General features: G+C 38.1%; 1 protein-coding gene across 1 annotated transcript in view; it reads left to right on the plus strand.

Moving 5' to 3' along the window:
• The window catches only part of LOC115217093 (ribosomal protein S6 kinase alpha-5), a 53,473-nt gene extending 33,306 nt beyond the window's left edge, over positions 1–20,167 (plus strand). Inside the window, exons 7-16 of the mRNA XM_029786691.2 lie at positions 840–943; positions 1,183–1,327; positions 4,448–4,609; positions 5,644–5,766; positions 6,115–6,191; positions 10,390–10,534; positions 12,151–12,321; positions 17,200–17,409; positions 18,158–18,308; positions 19,024–20,167. Of these exons, the coding sequence (XP_029642551.1) occupies positions 840–943; positions 1,183–1,327; positions 4,448–4,609; positions 5,644–5,766; positions 6,115–6,191; positions 10,390–10,534; positions 12,151–12,321; positions 17,200–17,409; positions 18,158–18,308; positions 19,024–19,904 (2,169 nt within the window). The 3' untranslated portion in view covers positions 19,905–20,167. The remainder of the gene's footprint in view (positions 1–839; positions 944–1,182; positions 1,328–4,447; positions 4,610–5,643; positions 5,767–6,114; positions 6,192–10,389; positions 10,535–12,150; positions 12,322–17,199; positions 17,410–18,157; positions 18,309–19,023) is intronic.

The raw sequence follows: 20,167 nt of genomic DNA on the forward strand, positions 1-20,167 counted from the left end.
AATTTCTTTTCAATACAAACCAATGTACACTGTTGTACATTTGCTTAATGATTCATTTATCACTATTTTGGTAAATACATTGAAGGTTTTGCTTCAGTGATGAAGTTAAAATAAAACTAAAACTTGTCTGGAGATGTCTCCCATACTTGTCAGAGAAAATAATGTAATTACATTTATATGTTTGTTTTGCAAGATTTTTGATGTGAAATCGTGTGTTGAAACAGATATTGTTGTATTTAGGAATGGTCATGTTGCCAGTTTAGCCAATAAAAACACACGCACTATATATTTGGTGTTACTTTGCTTTAGCATTATTTATTTTTTACATAGAGATATACACATGTGGAAATGAAGACACATACAATAGAAATACAAAGTGGCTGACGGTTAGTAAGGAGAGACACACAAATAAGAAAAAAGAAAGCAAAGGACCACTGATGCGGTCACAGGAGTGTGACGAAAGAACTCTGGCTGAAACAAGATTAAGATTAATGTAAAAAATAAATAACGCTGAAGCAAAGTAACACCAAATATATAGTGCGTGTGTTTTTATTGGCTAAAGTGGCAACATGACCATTCCTAAATACAAAAATAATGTAATATTAATCATTGGCTAATATAGTTTTTTCACTGCATATTTATTTCTATTTAACTTTTCAATGCTTCTGGTATTAAATAAGCTAATGCTAACTTACTTCAGTTAAACTAGCTTTGGTTCATTTTATACTTCATTGCTTATTTTCAAATAGTGTTTTGAGAAAAATGTAGCTTGTTGTTCAAATATAATAAGACTAATATGAAATGTTTCTTATTAAATTTGTTATGTTTCTCTCTATTAGTCTGTTGACTGGTGGGCACTTGGAGTCCTTACATATGAACTTTTAACTGGGGCATCACCTTTTACTGTTGATGGAGAACGGAACTCATCAAAAGAAATCTCAAAGTAAGATTTATTTATTAGTTATTCTTTTCACATTAAAAACAAATAATGGTTTGATTTTCTTCATTGTATAAACTTGAATTAATTTGCTCTAAATTAAGATTTTTAATCCTGCATATTGGAATAAGTTCTACCATTTAATTCTTAGGTGTTTATGTAAAATGCATAAAACAAAATGGTTGATTTCATTTTGAAATTTTACACCTCCTTCATTGATTTTTCTCTCTCTCTTTTGTTTATAGGCGAATTCTTGAAAAGCATCCACCGATTCCTCAACATTTTTCTCCTGCAACAAAATCTTACATTATTTCTTTACTACACAAAGATCCTACTAAACGACTTGGTTACAATGGAGCTGAAGAAATAAGACAGCATCCATTTTTTAATGTGAGTAGGGAAATACCATATTATTATTATAATGCAGTTTCTATTTCAAATATTTGTGTCACTTTATCTTAGCAGCTGCAATGATTTAAAGTATGTCAGTCCTTTGCTTTGCTTCTTTACCTTTATTCAAATGTGTGACATAGTTCTTTTTCTAATATGACTAATCACCAACCTTACATTTTTTTTTTTTATTATTAGTCAGAGGTGAAGTTGATGTAGTTATTGTTTTGTATGAACATCTGTAACCTGATCATCTCCCAAATCCTTCTATGTCTAAAATAACAACTCTCTGGAAATTCTTCATATATAGATGTTCTGTTATTATAAAATATAATGTACCCTGTTCTTACAAACATGATATACTTTATATCATGTTTGTATGGAAAATGAGGGATTTCTGGAGAGTTGTCATTCCGGGGGATGAAGGTTTGGGGAGAGAGTTCAGTTCAGTATCTGGGAAGTATGACAAACAATAAATGGGATGAGGGGAGGGGAAAAGAACATGTCATTAGGGACTTGGTGGAGAAGGTAGGCATCTTAGGTACTTTGAGAGGAGCATAATACTTTTGTTGTAGTTAGGAATAACGAGAGTAGGAGAAACAGATGTGTTAGCTGGGGCTGAGTGGGTAAGGTAGAAATCTAGCTATGCACAAATGAGGCAGAAAGAAGAAATAATGCAGATGTGAGTCAGATGTCAGTACATGAATCTGTTAATAAACTAAGTGGCCTTTTTAGATGCAGTCTAGGATGTTTGCATGTATAAGCAGCAACAATGTTCTGTAGATGTGAAGTTTCATATGTATGTGCAGTTCTCTAAAGTACATTTTATATGAGCCTTGAAGAGGATCAGAGCTGAAATATTTTTTGATTCTGAAGAGGGGGTCTTAGTATTTGGGATGTAGTGGGAGAAAGTTATAGATGTAAGTTTACCAACCACCATTAGATGTTGTGATGTCCAGTTTTGTAATGATTTTATGTGCTGACATCTAGAGGAGTATGGTAGTATGAGACTGTTTCCTTGAATTTGTGTTATTAAAGAAGACTATTGTGTCATATTCCAGGATAGCAATGATACAGTGGGCAGAACAGTGGGGACAAGATTCAGCTGCAGGAGTGAGGGGGGAGAGATAAACATAGTGCATGAAAAAAAAAGGAAATGTGAGGAAGAGAAGGGGAGATGTAGTTTAGTTTATTAGGGTAGGGTGTATGAAAAATTTTAATGGTGTATATGGGTGAAACAAACAGCACTTCCAGAACTGAGTTTCACTGAAGTGGGTCTTCTGTAGAACTTTATATTATCAGACATGTTGGCCCATTGTCATCTCTGTGAGGTCCAACATTCTTAGATTGGTCCTCACTACTTCACCCCACGTCTTCCTGTGTCTCCTTCTTCCACAGTTGCCAAACTTCTTTAAGTGATCAACACTTCTTTATACAACTCTCTTCATTCATATGCATCACATGTCCAAACCAGCATGACTTTCTCTCTTGCATGATGCATCTGATTCCTCTTATTCCTAACTCTTCTCCTAGTACATTTACACATTGCCGTACATGTACGCTGACACTGCTACCCTTATTTCCTTCCAGCCTTTGCATGCTCTATGCAGTCACAACCCTTAGCATAGTTGTTTGTACACAAGTATTGTACAATCTGCCTTTCACTCTGAGAGAGGCAATAGCTCCCTGAACATTTCCCAGTCAGTTCTTATTCTAGCAACTATGCTTTCAGAGCATCCTCCTCCACTACTAATTTGGTCACCTTGTTAACAGAAAGTATCTGCTACATCTAGGAACTCACCTGGGCATTTGTGGAAATCTATTTCTTGCATGTTCTTACTGTTTATTCTTGCACATCTGCCACACACAAATACTACTCCTGTGTTAACCTTCCTGAGATTCCACTGTATCTCATATGTGTCCACAGCTTGTACTGAGTACACCTGGATGAATTTCTACCTGTACCTTTTTTTATATATCAAGCAGAGTCATTTCCCTGAAGGGATTAGTAACTTATTTTCCTGCTTACAAGGTCTTTGGACTTTACTAAGTTAACTCTAAGGCCCTTGAATGCAGGCTTTGTTTCCAAACCTGAAATTGCTTCTAATTCTACTATAGATTTCACTTTATGAACAAGGTCTTTAGCATAGAGGAGCTCCCATGTGCAACACATGGGAGGACTATAATAAGAGGGCATTAGGAACTGAACTTTGCTGGACTCCTACCTGTACACTAAATTCATTGCTCTACTCATTGCTGACTTTTACTTTACTGACTGCACCACTGCACATAGACAGCTCTCACTAGCCATTCTTCTACTCATAGCTTCCCCAGCGAGCACCAAATGAGAGAGCGAGAAATGGTACTTACTGCAACCAGTTGTGACTGTATGTTTGTTCTGACATGAACAGATAGTCTAAGTTGTGTTTTATGTTGTGGAGGGACAGAATGTCAGGATTATCAGTTATTGAGCCTTATACAACTACAGTCAACTTTTGATAGTGGGTCTAATTTTTTTGATGAGGTTTTTTTTCTTTAACCTTTAAGTTCTCCATATATTGGTCTATGGCTTTGATGATGACACAGGTGCCCTAGTTACAGCACTTATCCAGGTATTTTTTTTTATCACTGATGTTGGCGTTAGGAAGGGCATCCAGCTGTAGAAACTTTGCCAGATCAAGATTGGAGCCTGGTGCAGCCATCTGGTTCGCCAGCCCTCAGTCAAATCGTCCAACCCATGCTAGCATGGAAAGCAGACGTTAAACGGTGATGATGATGTTGTGCATGAATGGAGGTGTTTGTTGATTTGTGTTGATGGCAGATGGTGCTGTGATACAGTTGCCATTTTCAGCGCACTCTATCTGACAGACTAATACAAGCTTGTGAACAAATGTATATCAGACAGTTGTATTTGTATTCTGTATTAATTGTGATTCTGAAGAGTTATTCTACTAATAAAAACACAAACACTGGTTGTAGTTCACTTCTATGTTTTTAATTTGTTTGAATACTTTTCTTACACCTCTCTAACCATTTCAATGAGTTCTCCAGGATTGTTTCTAACAGATGAATTGGTTAAGGAAAAAAATAGAAGTTCTGTTTGTAATCTTCTCATTGTAGAATTTGGATTGGGATAAACTTGCCAAAAAAGAAATAATAGCACCAATGTTGCCACAGATAAAACACGAACTTGATGTTAGTAATTTCTCTGAAGAATTCACCAAAATGGAAGCTGCTGACTCACCAGCTGTAGTTCCATTAAATGGCGAGAAAATGTTCAAAGTAAGCAAAGGATTTGTTTCTCAATATTTCTGTGATATTTTAATAGTTAATTTCAGCTCTGATTGGTAATGCTAAAATTATGTGAAATGAAAGTAAGGTATAAATTCTAAAATATTTGGGAGTGAAAAGAAAATTTGAACTCAGTCCTCATGTTACAATGAAATCATGCATTGGAATTTCATTGGATTAAAATATTTTTCTTTTATTTTAAGGCATCTTTTTGACTACAACTGATAGAATCATTAGCACACCGGGCAAAATGCTTAGTGGCATTTCATCCATCATTATGTTCTGAGTTCAAATTCTGCTGAGGTTGACTTTGCTTTTCATCCTTTTGGGGTCGATAAAATGAGTACCAGTTAAACAATGGGGCTGATGCAATTGACTAGCCCCACTCCCCTCAAATTTCTGGCCTTTTGCCTATCATGGAAAGGATTACTCTTTTACTTGTTTCAGTCATTTGACTGTGGCCATGCTGGAGCACCACCTTTAGTCGAGCAAATCGACTCCAGGACTTATTCTTTGTAAGCCTAGTACTTATTCTATCAGTCTGTTCTGCTGAACCACTAAGTTACGGGGATGTAAACACACCAGTATCGTTTGTCAAGCGATGTTAGTGGGACAAACACAGACACACAAACTTATACACACACATACACATACACATACATACATACATACATACATACATACATACATACATACATACATACATACATACATACATACATACATACATACATACATACATACATACGCACGCACGCTAGGCGTCTTTCAGTTTCCTTCTGCCAAATCCACTCACAAGGCTTTGGTTGGCCCAAGGCTATAGTAGAAGACACTTGCCTAAGGTACCACGCAGTGGGACTGAACCCGGAACCATGTGGTTCGTAAGGAAGCTACTTACTACACAGCCACTCCTACACCTAGGATTATTCAGAATCGTAAATTAAAGACATGAAGATGATTTTTGAAAAGCTTTGTTTTGTCTGATATTTTCTTAACTTTCATTCTCTTCTACAATACCATTACAGGGCTACTCCTATGTTGCACCTTCTGTTATATTCACTGACAACACAGTTAGTGATGATCTCCTCCAACATAACAGTATCAATCAACCTCGAGCTAAGAGTATCAGTGCTGCCAGCCAGTTCAAGGTAAAATAAATTTTCACTGGATAGTTTCTGTCTGTCTGTCTCTGTCTCTCTGTCTTTTCTCTAGCTCAGTTGGTCACTAACTTGGCTGTTGTTCTAGTTTCAGACTTTTTGTTGTTGTTGTTGTTCTTGATGTGGTTTTGATGATTGTGCTTAGAATTTACCTATTTATGATATTTTTGTATATGTATGTGTGTACATATATGTTATCTGACTTATTAAAAAATTGTTGCTTGACCTTACTATACTAAAATTCTAAGTTCGTATACGATTTTTCTTGACTTATAGAGTATCAGATTACATTATTACAGTGCTGGTCTTGCATCATAAATTTTCATTTTCTTCTCACAGAACTCTCCATTTTTCCAACACTACGATTTAGACCTACAGAATGGTATTTTGGGTGAAGGCAGTTATTCAGTGTGTGGGTAAGTAGGACTCCAAATAAACTCTCTTTCTCTCCCTCCCTCCTGACATTACATTTTTCTCATTTATCCCCACTGAAAAGAACAAACTATAAAATAAATAAATGTGCCCTTTTAAAGCCTAGCCAGGCTCACAAGCCCGGTTTCCCGGTTTCTATGGCATGTTTTCCCCAGCTGGATGGGATGCCAATCCATCGCAGCGTTACTCATTTTTGTCAGCTGAATGGACTGGAGTAACGTGAAATAAAGTGTTTTGCTCAAGAACACAACGCGTCGCCCAGTCCAGGAATCGAAACCACAATCTTACAATCATGGTGCTGACACCCTAACCACTAAGCCACGTGCCTCCACAAAACAAACTATACTGTGGTAGATACCATGAGAGAAACTCTCATTTGGCTTTTGATTCAAAATACACTTGTTGTATTGAGAGTTTCTCTCGTGGTATCTACCACAGTATAGTATGTTCTAACAGAACACCCATGTTTCAGTGGAGGATAAATATTACTTCTTGGAATTGATACTGCCTTTCTTGCTTATGTATATTTTCTCATTTGTTTGCCCCTCATCACTCTTCTGTTTTATCTCATTTTGTGTGTGTCATAGAAAGAAAGGGAATTTTCAATGATTCTATAGATGAAGCAGCTTCTGTAGAATATTGAAAATAAACCAATGAAATGGTTTCACCCTCAGCCTTTTCAGTGTTAACATAAAGCATGACTGTGTGTTCCCAGAGAAAGGTGAGAAGGAGCAATGAAACATCTGCTGGTGAACTCTTTTCATATGAGCTGATAGTGTAATATTTTCTCCATTTGAATACCTTATTGTTTCTGTTATCAATAACAGAAACTTGCATTGTTTTTCTTGATTCAGTCATTGGGCTGTAGTTTGTAGTTGTGTAAATTGCATGGCAACCTCAATAGTGAAGGTAGCATGAAAGGCACCCAATCTGTGCTGTAAAATATTAGCATTAGGAAGGACATTCAATCATAGGAACTATTCCCAAAAAAGACATTGGAACATGATGCAGTCCTTGGACACATCAGATCCTATCAAATTGTCCAACCCATGCCAGCAAAGAACACGGACTTTAAACGATGATGATGGTGGTGATAATGATATATTGACTACATCGTTGAGAAGCAAAGCTTCTTTACAAAGTTACGTCTGTGCCTCTAATGAGAACAACTGTTCTGTTCTCAGTTTTTGTTGATCAAAATTACTTGATTGACCTTATATTTATTTCAACCGTAGCGTAAGGGAAATAACTCCACTCTGATTGCTTGGCTAATTAATTAGAGTCGTATATTTTGTTTGTGTTCAGATGTGTTGTTGCATGTTAACATAAGTTAAGCAATGATATTACTGACGAAATATATGTTATTTATTGGCGGCGAGCTGGCAGAATCGTTAGCACACCAGGCGAAATTCTGAGTTCAAATTCCGCCGAAGTCGACTTTGCCTTTCATCCTTTCGGGGTTGATAAATTAAGTACCAGTTACGCACTGGGATCGACTTAATCCGTTTGTCTGTCCTTGTTTGTCCCTTCTATGTTTAGCCCCTTGTGGGTAATAAAGAAACAAATATATGTTATTTATTGGGTGGGTTGAATCAACTGTATCTGGGTGTTCTGTTTGCTTAGATTAATTATTTTTAATGAGTGGATCGATACTCAATAAATGATTCCAAAAGGCAACAATGACTTCCATGCCTGACATTTCAACTTACATCACAGAGAACCAGAACAAATACTGCAAGATATTTTATCTGATACAATAACAACTCTGCCAGGCCACTGTCTTGATATATATATTTTTATAAATATTGTTTTATGTCCTTTTGCCTATGCTGGCATGGATTGGATGGTCTGACAGAGATCAGTGAACCAGAAGGCTGTGTTGAACTCCATTGTCTTCTCTGGTATGGTTTCTACATCTGGATGCTTTTCCTAATGCCATCCACTTTACAGAGTGTACTGGGTGTTCCTTTTTCATGGCACCAGCATTAGTGAGGTCACCAAGTACTTTGCAAGACAAGACCCCCACCTCATTTTAGTTGGGTATGGTATTGAAAGTTATGAAAATATGACAGAGGAACAGGATCAGGTGTTTTGCACAAAAGGTGAATACGTGGCTTCCCCAGGTGGAGAGAGAGAGAGAGGGGGGGAGAGGGAGAGAATGTATCCTCAGAGTGCAAGGAGAATATGAAAGACAGAAACAGGATAGAGAAACAGAAAGTATAAGTTGATAGAGATTTGTATTTATTATAGATTTAAAATAAGGTAGCTGAATGGATATTTGCCTATCAGCTCATGTTTTTTTCTTCATGTCTTTTGCTATTTCTGGGTGATAACACCTTTTATATGCCTCTGTTAATCTCACCTGGAAACATTCTAAAGTCTCCTGCCTAGATACAAAAACCAGTGGTTAAACCATTCCACTGTATCTTTTCCTATAATGTTCTGCAGATACTTCTTTTGTAAAATTACCAAAGATCTCCTTCACCTCACACAGGTATGTGTTTTATTCACATACCTGAAAAGTTGCTAGAAAAATAATGAGCTGGGAAAAATCCACAGAGCTTGTACCTTTATTAATAACTAAGGGCCTCTCCCTCAGAGTAAAAGACAGATTATATGATGTCTATGTACATACATTTATGCCACATGGTAGTGAAACGTGGGCCTTGTCTACAGAGGACTCATGAAGGCTTGAAAGAAATAAAGTTAGCATGCTCTGCCTGATTGGTAATATCGGTGTGCACACACAACAGAGTGTAAATAATTTAAGAGGAAAACTGGGTATATGAGGCTTCAGCTGTTGTGTGCAAGAGAGAAGACTGTGCTGGCTTGATCATATGATATATATGGATGAGAACAGCTGCATAAAGAAGTACCAAGTTCTAATTGTGGGGGGAACTTGTGGAAGGGGTAGACTCAGGATGATGTGGGATGAAGTGGTGAAAAAGGATCTTCGGATGCTGGGCCTCACTGAGGAAAGACAAGGGACTGGGAGTCATGGTGATTTGCTGTACTTGAGAAGACACATGAAGCTAAATAAAATCGCTATCATCCATACATACAGGTTTGTTCTTTACAGGTGTTGGTACCACATAAAATGCATTTGTGCCGGTACTGCATGAATGCACTGATGCTGGTGGCAACTAAAAAGCACCCAGCACACTCTGTAGAAACCATGCCATAACAGACAAAAGTCTAGACAGCTCCCCAGCTCCTGTCAAACCGTCTAACCCATGCCAGCATAGGAAATAGACATTAAACGATGATGATGATGAAAACCTTCCTCTCTCTTCTATTCTCTTCTTTTAATATTGCCCCTCTCTTTCTCTTATTAGTTTCCCACCAGTTCCCATTTACCTATCCTTCACACTCTTCCATTATACTTTTACCACCCTTTCACCATATTCAGTTCCTTTCTTCTTGCATTATATCCCTCTTTATCTTACCTCTTTACTATTTTGTTAGTCTCTCACTTTACCCTTAACTTCTCTCTCTTTCTCTCTCCTTTCTTCCCATAGTGACCTAATAGAATCTTTGAGCAAAAAATCTCTTATTCGAAAAAGAAAGACAATGATGACTATTTCAGCGTCATATCTAATTACTCACTATCAATTAAGCTCTAAACTAGAGAACTGATGTATTTGTAAGAAACGGTTTTTAATAAAACCTTAGCTTATTGTTAAAAGTGGGTTAGAAGAACCTTGGTTCACAAACCTTGTTAGTTCAGTTATCCAGTCCTTTCTTTAACCATTTAACTATGCACAATTATACTCTGAATAAATCTGTTGGCAGCCAGGGACATAGCCAATGAGATTAGCTCCCACATGTAACTGATACTAGCCCTATCATCATATAATCCTTTAGCATTTAAACCAGCCATATCCAGCCCTAAATTTTCTACCTGTTTTATGTTCAAACTGACCAGATCCAGCCTGTCACACCTACCTAACAATGCCAGTGTAAAAATATACAATGACATCATTGAAATCTCAAAGCTCAAGATAACGCATGATTATTTCAAAGCAATGTGAATAATGTGAGAGTTACAAGGTTCAAAGATAAAAGGCAAAGTTATTTTCTGGCTGATTTGAACTGTGAATGTTTGGAAACAAAATTAAACACCTCACCAATGATAAGGAAATTCTATGGTAACATTAATGTTTTTCTTTTAATCTCTTCAAGACGGTGTGAACATAAAGTTACAAAAACTAAATATGCTGTGAAAATCATTTCCCGGCGAGTGGACCATACATCAGAAGTGAAGATGCTTCAGCTGTGTCAGAACCATCCTAACATAGTGAAACTCATTGATGTCTTTCATGATGAAGTAAGCATGTTTTCTCTTATATATTTCTTATAATAATAATGAAATTATTGTATACAGTGCTCAGGTGCATCACAACTTGTCAAAAGTGCGTATAAAGCATATGCAGTAATGTAAAAATGCCGAGAAAGTGAACAGTGTATGAGTCAGGTACATGCTTGCGTGTGTATGGAGGGGAGAAAATCAGGTGTAGTGTTGGTGAATCTCAGGAAGCATGGAAGTCTTGAAGGATGCAGTGCTTCAACTAACAACTGATGCTGGCAGTTTGTTCCATGCTTCAGCAACTCTTAGTGTGAAAAAATGTTTCCGAAAGTTATGGGAGCTGTGCTGTTTTCTGACTTTGTAAACATGTCCATGGGTGTTTGACAGATGGAGTTTGAAAAGGTGCTCAGAGTTATTGTTTGTAAGATGGTTAATAATTTTATGGGTGTCTGCCAAGTCAGCTGCCAGACGTCGGAGTTTCAATGTATCCATGCCCAGGGAAGTAAGGCATTCAGAATATGGCAAATGCCTGATGGAGGGTATTCTCTTGGTTGCACATCGCTGAACGGCTTCCAGACGATTAATATCCTGGGCAAGATAGGGGTTCCAGACCGGTGATGCAAATTCCAGGTGAGGTCTTACCATAGCTATATAAAGCCACAGATAGATAGCCGGAGAGCGGCTCACAAAGGACTTGGTGAGTGATGCCAAGACACCCTTACAATTCACCATTTGTTGTGTGTTTCTGTGCTTTAAGATTATTACTGATTCCTTAATAGTAACGTCTGTGCAGTCAGTGCATATGCTGTCTGCATTAAGATTCTGTCATGTTAATTTTCCAAAATTACTTACATGTCTGGTGTATCGCTGTTGTTGATGTCATTATGACCATTGTTTTAATGTTTACTTTTCTGTACATATGTGTGCAGGAGGCATGTAAAAAACACTATTTGAGCGTGGCCGTTGCCATTACTGCCTGACTGGCCCTCGTGCTGGTGGCACGTAAAAGCACCCACTACACTCTTGGAGTGGATGGCGTTAGGAAGGGCATCCAGCTGTAGAAACTCTGCCAGATCAAGATTGGAGCCTGGTGCAGCCATCTGGTTCACCGGTCCTCAGTCAAATCGTCCAACCCATGCTAGCATGGAAAGCAGACGTTAAACAATGATAGGCACATTTATATGTGGATAGTTTATACAGAGATTACTTGTATGTTTGTGAGGTTGACCTGAATAGCACTCTTACACTTGCTGTACGGAGAGTTAATTCTTAAATGTTGTAATAGCTATTTTGGCCTATCTCCAGTTCAGGTCTGCTTCATCATGGCTAATCTGTGAATATGATTTAGCAGTCTTAAGATTTTTCACTTGGTTATAGAGTTTGTGAAGTGTTGGTCTCTCCCCGTTTATTTCTGTGTTCCTTTCTGTCAAAAAGTGTAGTCTTGAAACGTAAAAAACTTTCTCACTTCCCGAGTGTTAAACTAATACATCTGTTTGTTGTTTACACACCCGTCTTTGTCTTTTGTTTTTTGTAAATTCTCACTATATATATATATATAAATGAGAGAAAGAGAGACTGATAGACATAATTGTGTATATAAATTCTTTGCTAATCCATAGTTTCTTTTGTTTATTCAGCTCCACACCTATATTGTTATGGAATTATTGAGTGGAGGTGAACTTTTAAATCGAATTCAGAAAAAAAAGAGCTTTACAGAAACAGAAGCAAGTCGTATCATGCGGATGCTGGTTGAAGCTGTCGACTATATGCATCAGAAAGGAGTGGTGCATCGAGATTTGAAACCTGAGGTTAGATGCTTTTGCATTCATTTGTTTTTCACAATTTGCTCTCTTGTGTTTCTTAATTTAGATGAAGTCATAATTAATAAGCTGAAAGGAGAGAGGATTAAATAAGGGGACATAACTGAATCTGATTTGTGGAGAATTTCATCACAAATCTATATATATAAAACTGTAGTTGTGTGAGTGTCTGTCCCCTTCGATTTAGATTCCTAACTACTCCCACATTTTGCGGTGCAGTTTAACCAAATTCGGGTATCTTATAGTCGTGATTCATGTCGAGCCCGTCTGAGTATTAGTGCGCGTCTACGATGAGTCTACGATTTTAAAAATAATTTAACATCATTTTTTATTCCATTTTAATGCATAATTTTTCGTGTGTCGATGGCGGCGGAGTTGGCATCCATGGTCACACCTGCACCTGTTTGCTTCTCCCCCTTCTTCCCTCCCTCGTGAAGCTGTGGGGAAGGGAGTGTAAGGAAATCAACATCGTAAAGCGTTGTCAAGGAGACCAGCGTTCTTTTAGAACAACGACTTCATGGCTTGAAGACACCAAAACAGAAATGGCTAAGAAAGCCCGAATTGGCATCTATAAGGGAAGTAACTCTCTAAAAATGCTTATATAGTTATTTCCCTTACAAACCCGAGCAACGCCGGGCGATACTGCTAGTAATTTATATCTTTTCTTTTACTTATTTCAGTCATTAGACTGCGGCCATACTGGGGCACTACCTTGAAGAATTTCACTCGAATGAATCGACTCCAGTACTTATATTTTTTTTAAGCTTGGTACTTATTCTATTGGTTTCTTTTGCCAAACTGCTAAATTTATAGGGACATAAACACAGCAACACTGGTTGTCAAGCAATGGCGAGACACACACACACACGCACACACACAGCTATATGTGACCAGCTTCTCTCAGTTTCTGTCTACCAGATCCAGTCAGCTCAAGGCTATAGTAGAAGACACTTGCCCAAGGTGTCACGTAGTGGGACTGAACCCAGAACCATGTAGTTCAGGGGAAATCAGATGTAATCTCCTTAACATAGTGCAGTAATGTGTTGCCCTGATTATTTGTTGTGGCTAACAATCCAATTGCACTTGGAAAATCCAATACAGAGGTTCAAAACAACCACAATGTTAAAACGTACATAAAGAACAAAAGGTAAAAACTTGTATTTACCATCATCATCATCATCATTTACGGTACGGGTCGGACAGCTGGATAGGAGCTAGCAAGACCAGGAGTCATGTCAGGCTTTATTGTCTGTTTTGGCATGGTTTCTACTGTTGGATACCCTTCCTAGCAGCAACCACTTTACAAGGTCTACGGGTGCATTTTATAAGGCCCCATTGGCTGACAAGGTTACAAAGTATCTTGCAAGACAAAAATAGGCAGAAAGTCCTCAACTGGAAGAGCGATGTAGTATTGAGGGTGGGGTGTGCCAGTCGAGAGATTAAAGGTATAGAGGGACAGAGGTAGATATCTTCCTGTAGATACATGGATACTCCAGTTGGAAAGGAAAGAGAGTGATAGTGAGAGAGATGATGGTGAAGATGAGTTGGGACGTGCCATCAAGAAACTTTGGTTGGGGTGAGAATAGGTGAAATGATACATAGGTTTGGGCTGGGTGAGTGGGCTGGATAGAGGTGACCGTAACAAATGGTGGAGAGAAACCTATGATAAGCTTGGGGCAAGGATTTCAGTAAGTATGTGAGGGCATTGAGGGTGATAACAGATAAGCAAAGTATTTATGATGGAGAATAGCACAAAGAGGAGAAGGTCCAGAAAGTAGGTGATTGGTGAAGACAGCATGTGGGGGAAGATAATGGGAAATAGAAGTGGTTGAGGTGGGGAAGAGATGTAGCTGAAGAAGCTGGGGAATGTAGTAGGTGTCTATTCTGCTCTCAGGTGATAAAGATGTGGGGTGGAAGGAAGGGTGATGGGGCAGAGTCCCTCATGGACAAGCATTACCAAGGTGGTTTTAGGATATCATGCACCTTGTTCTGGCAGAAGCTTTGCTCCAACCACCGATTTGCTCTGTCCCCACTCAGTAGATTATCTGTAAGAACTTTCAATTGTCCTCTTATGTCATATGTGTCAGTCTCTTTCTCCTTCTCATCAAATACTTCATTAAGAACATCACTAAATCTCTGGCCGTTTGAAGGATCCTTGAGCTTCTATAACCGCCTTTTCCATATTAGTTTGTGTCTCTGGGTCCTTCTAACCCTAAGTCAGAAGTCGCTAACTACTAACCTATGTTGAGTTGTACTGGGAATGACTTTGCATTCCTGGGCATCTGGCAGGTTTCCTGAAGTTGCAAACCAGCAAGTCATTTGCATCACAAAACTTTAGCAGCCTTGTTCCCTCCTCATTTCTAGAACCAAAGCCATAACCTTTGTGCATGCCATGAAATCCTTCAGAGTTTTCCAACATGACAATATACTTTTATTCTTTTACTTGTTTCAGTCATTTGATTGCAGCTATGCTCGAGCACCAGCTTTTAATCCAAGAAATTGACCCCAGGACTTATCCTTTATAAACCTGGTACTTATTTTGTCAACCCCTTTTGCTGAACTGCTAAGTTATGGGGATGTAAACACACCAACACTGATTGTCAAGTGAAGCAGGGTGAACAAATACAGACACAAACACACACATGACGGGCTTCTTTCAGTTTCCATCTACAAAATCCACTTACAAGACTTTGGTCGACCTGAGGCTATAATAGAAGACACCTGCCCAAGGTGCCACACAGTGGGTCTGAATCCAGAATTATGTGGTTGGGAAGCAAGCTTCTTACCACACAGCCACACCTGCGCCTATATATATAATCATTGTTCCTGAATTATGGCTATGATTGTACATAGGTATTTGCGTTTGTTTGTACATCAGTAGAGATACATACACTTATATATACACAAGTACAACATTCCAAAGTCATTCCAGATTACTGATTTTTTCCAAACCAGGAGAGGTCACACTAAAATAAACAGATGCTTTTCAACCTTCATAGTCTTGTCTATGGCATATGCTCACAGCTTCATGCTTAGACAGAATTTGTCCCCTTCAGTATATGAGAAACAGTGAACACTATATTCACTGGTATTGCAAATAGCCAACCAGACTGAATAAAAACTCGATGTACACAATTTTTTTAGTTTCATTAGTTTATACATTCATAGTAAATGTTGGGTTGAACCACAAATCATTTTAATATGAACTATTAAACTATTGCAAACATTCTTTGGAAGTTTTATGATTTCAAGATCTTTGCCATTGAATGTTTAATGTATACAACTATTTCACACAATGAGAGTTTTTGCTTTTGCTTCTTATATGGCCTTTGATGACCTGGTTATAGCTTATGCTTATATAGATACTATGTTGTTTGATTGGTATTTTCCTTCCAAATCCCCAGTTCCCCATAAAGCAAACTGAACAGACAACTAGTATGCTATAATCAGCTTCCACATAACTTAAAATCAAACCCCGATATAGCCAACCCTACTACTTTTCCACAATTTTAATTGAATTACCAGGCCAAGTTTTAGGCATCAATTTCAGTCTTATTTACTGCATAACATACAATTATTTTGATGTGACAGTACATCTATTCCACATGTTTTTATATAAGTATTTTGCACTTATAGAGATGGCACTCCGTCGGTTTCATGACTAGGGTTCCAGTTGATACGATCAATGTAACAGCCTGCTCATGAAATTAATGTGCATGTGGCGAGAATTCCACAGACACATGTGCCCTTATAATATAGTTCTCAGGGAGATTCAGTGTGTCACAGATTGTGACAAGGCTGGCCCTTTGAAATACAGGTACAACTCATTTTTGCCATCTGAGTGAACTGGAGCAACATGAAATAAAGTGTCTTGCTCAAGGACACAACACATGGCTGGGAATTGAACTCATGACCTTGCGATTGTGAGCCAAATACCCTAATCACTAACCCACACACCATATTACACACAACTTGTTGACTTCAGTAATTGCATACTGTTACTTGCAGGAATGATGTGTGATTATACATTTGTGTGATCTTGCAATTTTACATTCTGAGTGTCTTATCATCATCATAACGTCTGTTTTTGATGCTGGTATGGGTAGCACAGTTTGACAGGAATTGATAAGGTCAGTGGGTGCACCACACTCTATTGTCAGTTCTGACATGGTTTCTGCAGCTAGATGCTCTCCCTAATGCCAACCACTCCACAGAATGTACTGGATGCTTTTTATGTGGCACCAGCATCAGTATCAATTCTGCTGTGGAAGATGGTCCTTGAGTACAGCAAGGCACCAGATATCTCAGTCCTTAATCATCTTCTTCTTAAGGCTCAGTGTCTTGAGATCAGCCTTCAGTACATTGTCCCATGTCTTCCTGACTCTCCCTCTTCTACAAGTTGCATACATCTGTATGCAACCATCTGCAGTCTTCTCTCTTGCACACTGCATCTAATTCCTCTCATTCCCAACTTTTCTCTCAATACACTGGTGCTCTGTTGCTGCACATGTACACTGGCACTGCACATAGCTTTAATGTATACATATGTTGCTAGCGCTTGATATATACATATGTTGCAAGCTGCCTGTTGTAATGCGAGATCTTGGGAGCCATGCTATCATTTGTTTTAAAGGGCTTGTAATATTTATGGTAACACCAAAAGATTACTAAGAATTTTCTACCCTGTTAAATTGTAAGATTATCCTCTAGTACCAACAGCTACTGATATGGCATATTGCAACCTATTAACTGATTGTCTTTGCTGTTTTCGTCTATTTCCATCTTTATGTTGCTTAAATGATTGTACATAGCAAAAAACTCACAGTTGATTGAATCATCATATATATTCATTATTATTTGTTTTAGAATATTTTGTTTGAAGATGAATCCGAAGGAGCACAAGCGAAAGTGGTGGATTTTGGATTTGCTCGGTTAAAAACTGAAAATCAACCCTTGCAAACTCCATGTTTCACTCTAAATTTTGCTGCGCCTGAAGTTCTTTCCCAAGCCACGGCAAACAACAAATCTAGGGGTTATGATGAAGCATGTGATTTATGGAGTCTTGGTGTTATTTTGGTACGTAGCAAATCTTAAGCTTTTATGAATTTCTTTACAAGCATGTTATAAACTTTTGAAACTTCTAGCGCAGCAGCCTGTTATAGCTTTTACATGTAATTATTGTTTTATTGTTAATGGTCTATTATCATCATCATCATTTAACGTCCGCTTTCCATGCTAGCATGGGTTGGACGATTTGACTGAGGACTGGCGAACCAGATGGCTACACCAGGCTCCAATCTTAATCTGGCAGAGTTTCTACAGCTGGATGCCAACCACTCCGAGAGTGTAGTGGGTGCTTTTACGTGCCAACGGCACGAGGGCCAGTCAGGCAGTACTGGTAACAGCCATGCTTAAATGGTGTTTTTATACGTGCCACCAGCACAGGAGCCAGTCCAGCGGCACTGGCAACGACCTCACTCAAGTGTTTTTTTTTCACGTGCCACTGGCACAAGTGTGAGTAAGGCAATGCTGGTAACAATCATGCTCGAATGGTGTTTTTTACATGCCACCGGAACAGAAGCCAGTTAGCCGCTCTGGCAACGATCACGCTTGGATGGTGCTCTTAGCACTCCACTAGCAAGGATGCCATGCTTATATCAATTGATAAGACTATTTATTAACTGAAACAATTTACTTTGTTCCAGTCGTATTTCTGAGTTAACCTGTTGCTACATTAACAAGTTTGTAAACTTCATAATGGCTGTATGCAGGTTTTTAAAATGTCATATATAAAGCAAATAACATAGTTGCATCTAATTTACAGTACACCATGTTATCAGGGAAAGCTCCATTCCAAACAAGAAATAAGTCAGAAACACCTGAAGGGATCATTAAAAGAATCAAGGAAGGAGAATTTGACTTTTCTGGACAAGAATGGCATGCTGTTTCTGCCAATGCCAAAAAACTAATCCGAGGTAAGGAGTTTGATGTGCTATAATTCAGAGTCATTCAATGTATTTCTTCACTTCATGTCTTTATAGCAGAATACAAATGTGTGTTAGTTACTGTTTCTCCTCTTTAGGGATTTCAGGTTTTTTGTGACTCATTTTCTCATTTCTAAGGCTTTAAATTAATTTAGAAATAAGAGCTCTGTAGTTCGCTTGAAGCATTGTAGTACTGAAGAAGGAAAATAAGAAAGCACCTAACAATGCAGAAAGTTTTACAAAAACCTTTATATTTAAGGTGCAAGGGGCCATTCTCAGACGGAAGTAATCTGGGAAATGTGCAGTTACACCGAATCCGTTACCTTACTAAAACTCCTCGGCGTTAGGTTAGCAACAGTGGCAGCCACTCTCCAACTGTTTGTTGATGTGATGGGTTAGCAGTGACTCCAACTGGTGTATGTAAATCTCCATCAACCAACAGTTGGAGATTTACTTATACCCACAGTCAGAGAGTTGCTAACCTAATGCTGAGAAGTTTGAGTAAGGTAATGGAATCTGTATTGCACATTTCCCAGACTGCTTCCTTCTGAGGCTGGACCTTTGTGTCTGAAATATAAAAGGTTTTTGTCCAACTTTCTGCATTGTTAGAAGCCTTCTTATTTCCCTTTTCTTTTCCTTCTGTTGATTTAGAATCTCTACTGTTGACTATTTTACTAACATTGGAACCTATTTCTAATTATCACAGGCCTTCTGACTGTAGACCCCCGAGAAAGATCAACAATGCATAATCTCCTACAGAACAAATGGATTCAAGGAAACAATGACCGAGTTTTCTCACAAACCCCACTGCATACACCAGGAATTCTTAGTTCCACAAGCAATGCTTTGCAGCAGCAGTTAGTGCAAACCATGGATGCATTCCATCGTGCTGCTCGAGAAGGTTTCCGATTACAAGATGTTGCTAATGCACCTCTTGCTCAACGGCGACAAATGAAGCGTAACTCAATGGATGCCCGAAGTAGTTCAAATGACAGCACTGCATCTTCTCCATCTTCATCTTCAGTATCGGCAGGATCAACAACCATGGCAGCAGTAGCCATATCCCCTACCATTAATCAACATCCTATAGACATTAACTTTCCTCATACCGACTCATCTTCTCGAAACACATCAAATACTTCCACGATATCTAATATATCACAAAGCAGTACCGGTTTCATACCAACTAAATCTATTAGACTACAACAGCAGCAGCCAGCTATTGTTGAAGATGAACAAACCTCTTCTCAGTGTTTAATGCAACAAAAGTTACTAGATCAACATTCCTCACCATATCAATGTTCAGACCAGTTTGGTTTCCCCTTTTACAATAGTGGCTCATTAAATACACCTGAAAGTAATGATGCTACTGCTGGTAGGAGCATGTTGCACACAAGTGAAACTCCAAAATGTATCAACACTACATGCACAGTTTTTACCTATACAGATGCTAATGAAATACCGCAGAAACGCCATTTGTCTGAGAGAAAAAGCTCAGATAGTGATTGTATTGTCGGAAGTAGTTCAATTCCTGTCGACCCACCACCAAAAAAACGGCCTAGAACAGAAACTATTGTCATCGAGTAATATATTTAAATTTATTGTAGAAAACTTTATGGTAATTCATAAATCTTCGTTTTCTTATTAGGGGATTGGCTCAAAAGAGAAAGAAAAAAAAATGAATGTCTGAGTGCGTATGTGTATATATGTAAGTTTTTCTATTGTATCATTGAAATTCTATTGTATATTTCATAAAAAAAAATTATGTAAGAACAAAAAATTTTAAACAGATATTTATTCTATTTTGAATAGTTTAATAACATTTTTAATAAAAATATACCAAATATCAA

Source organism: Octopus sinensis, linkage group LG11 (genome assembly GCF_006345805.1).
Source record: "Octopus sinensis linkage group LG11, ASM634580v1, whole genome shotgun sequence".
NCBI classification, from domain to species: domain Eukaryota; kingdom Metazoa; phylum Mollusca; class Cephalopoda; order Octopoda; family Octopodidae; genus Octopus; species Octopus sinensis.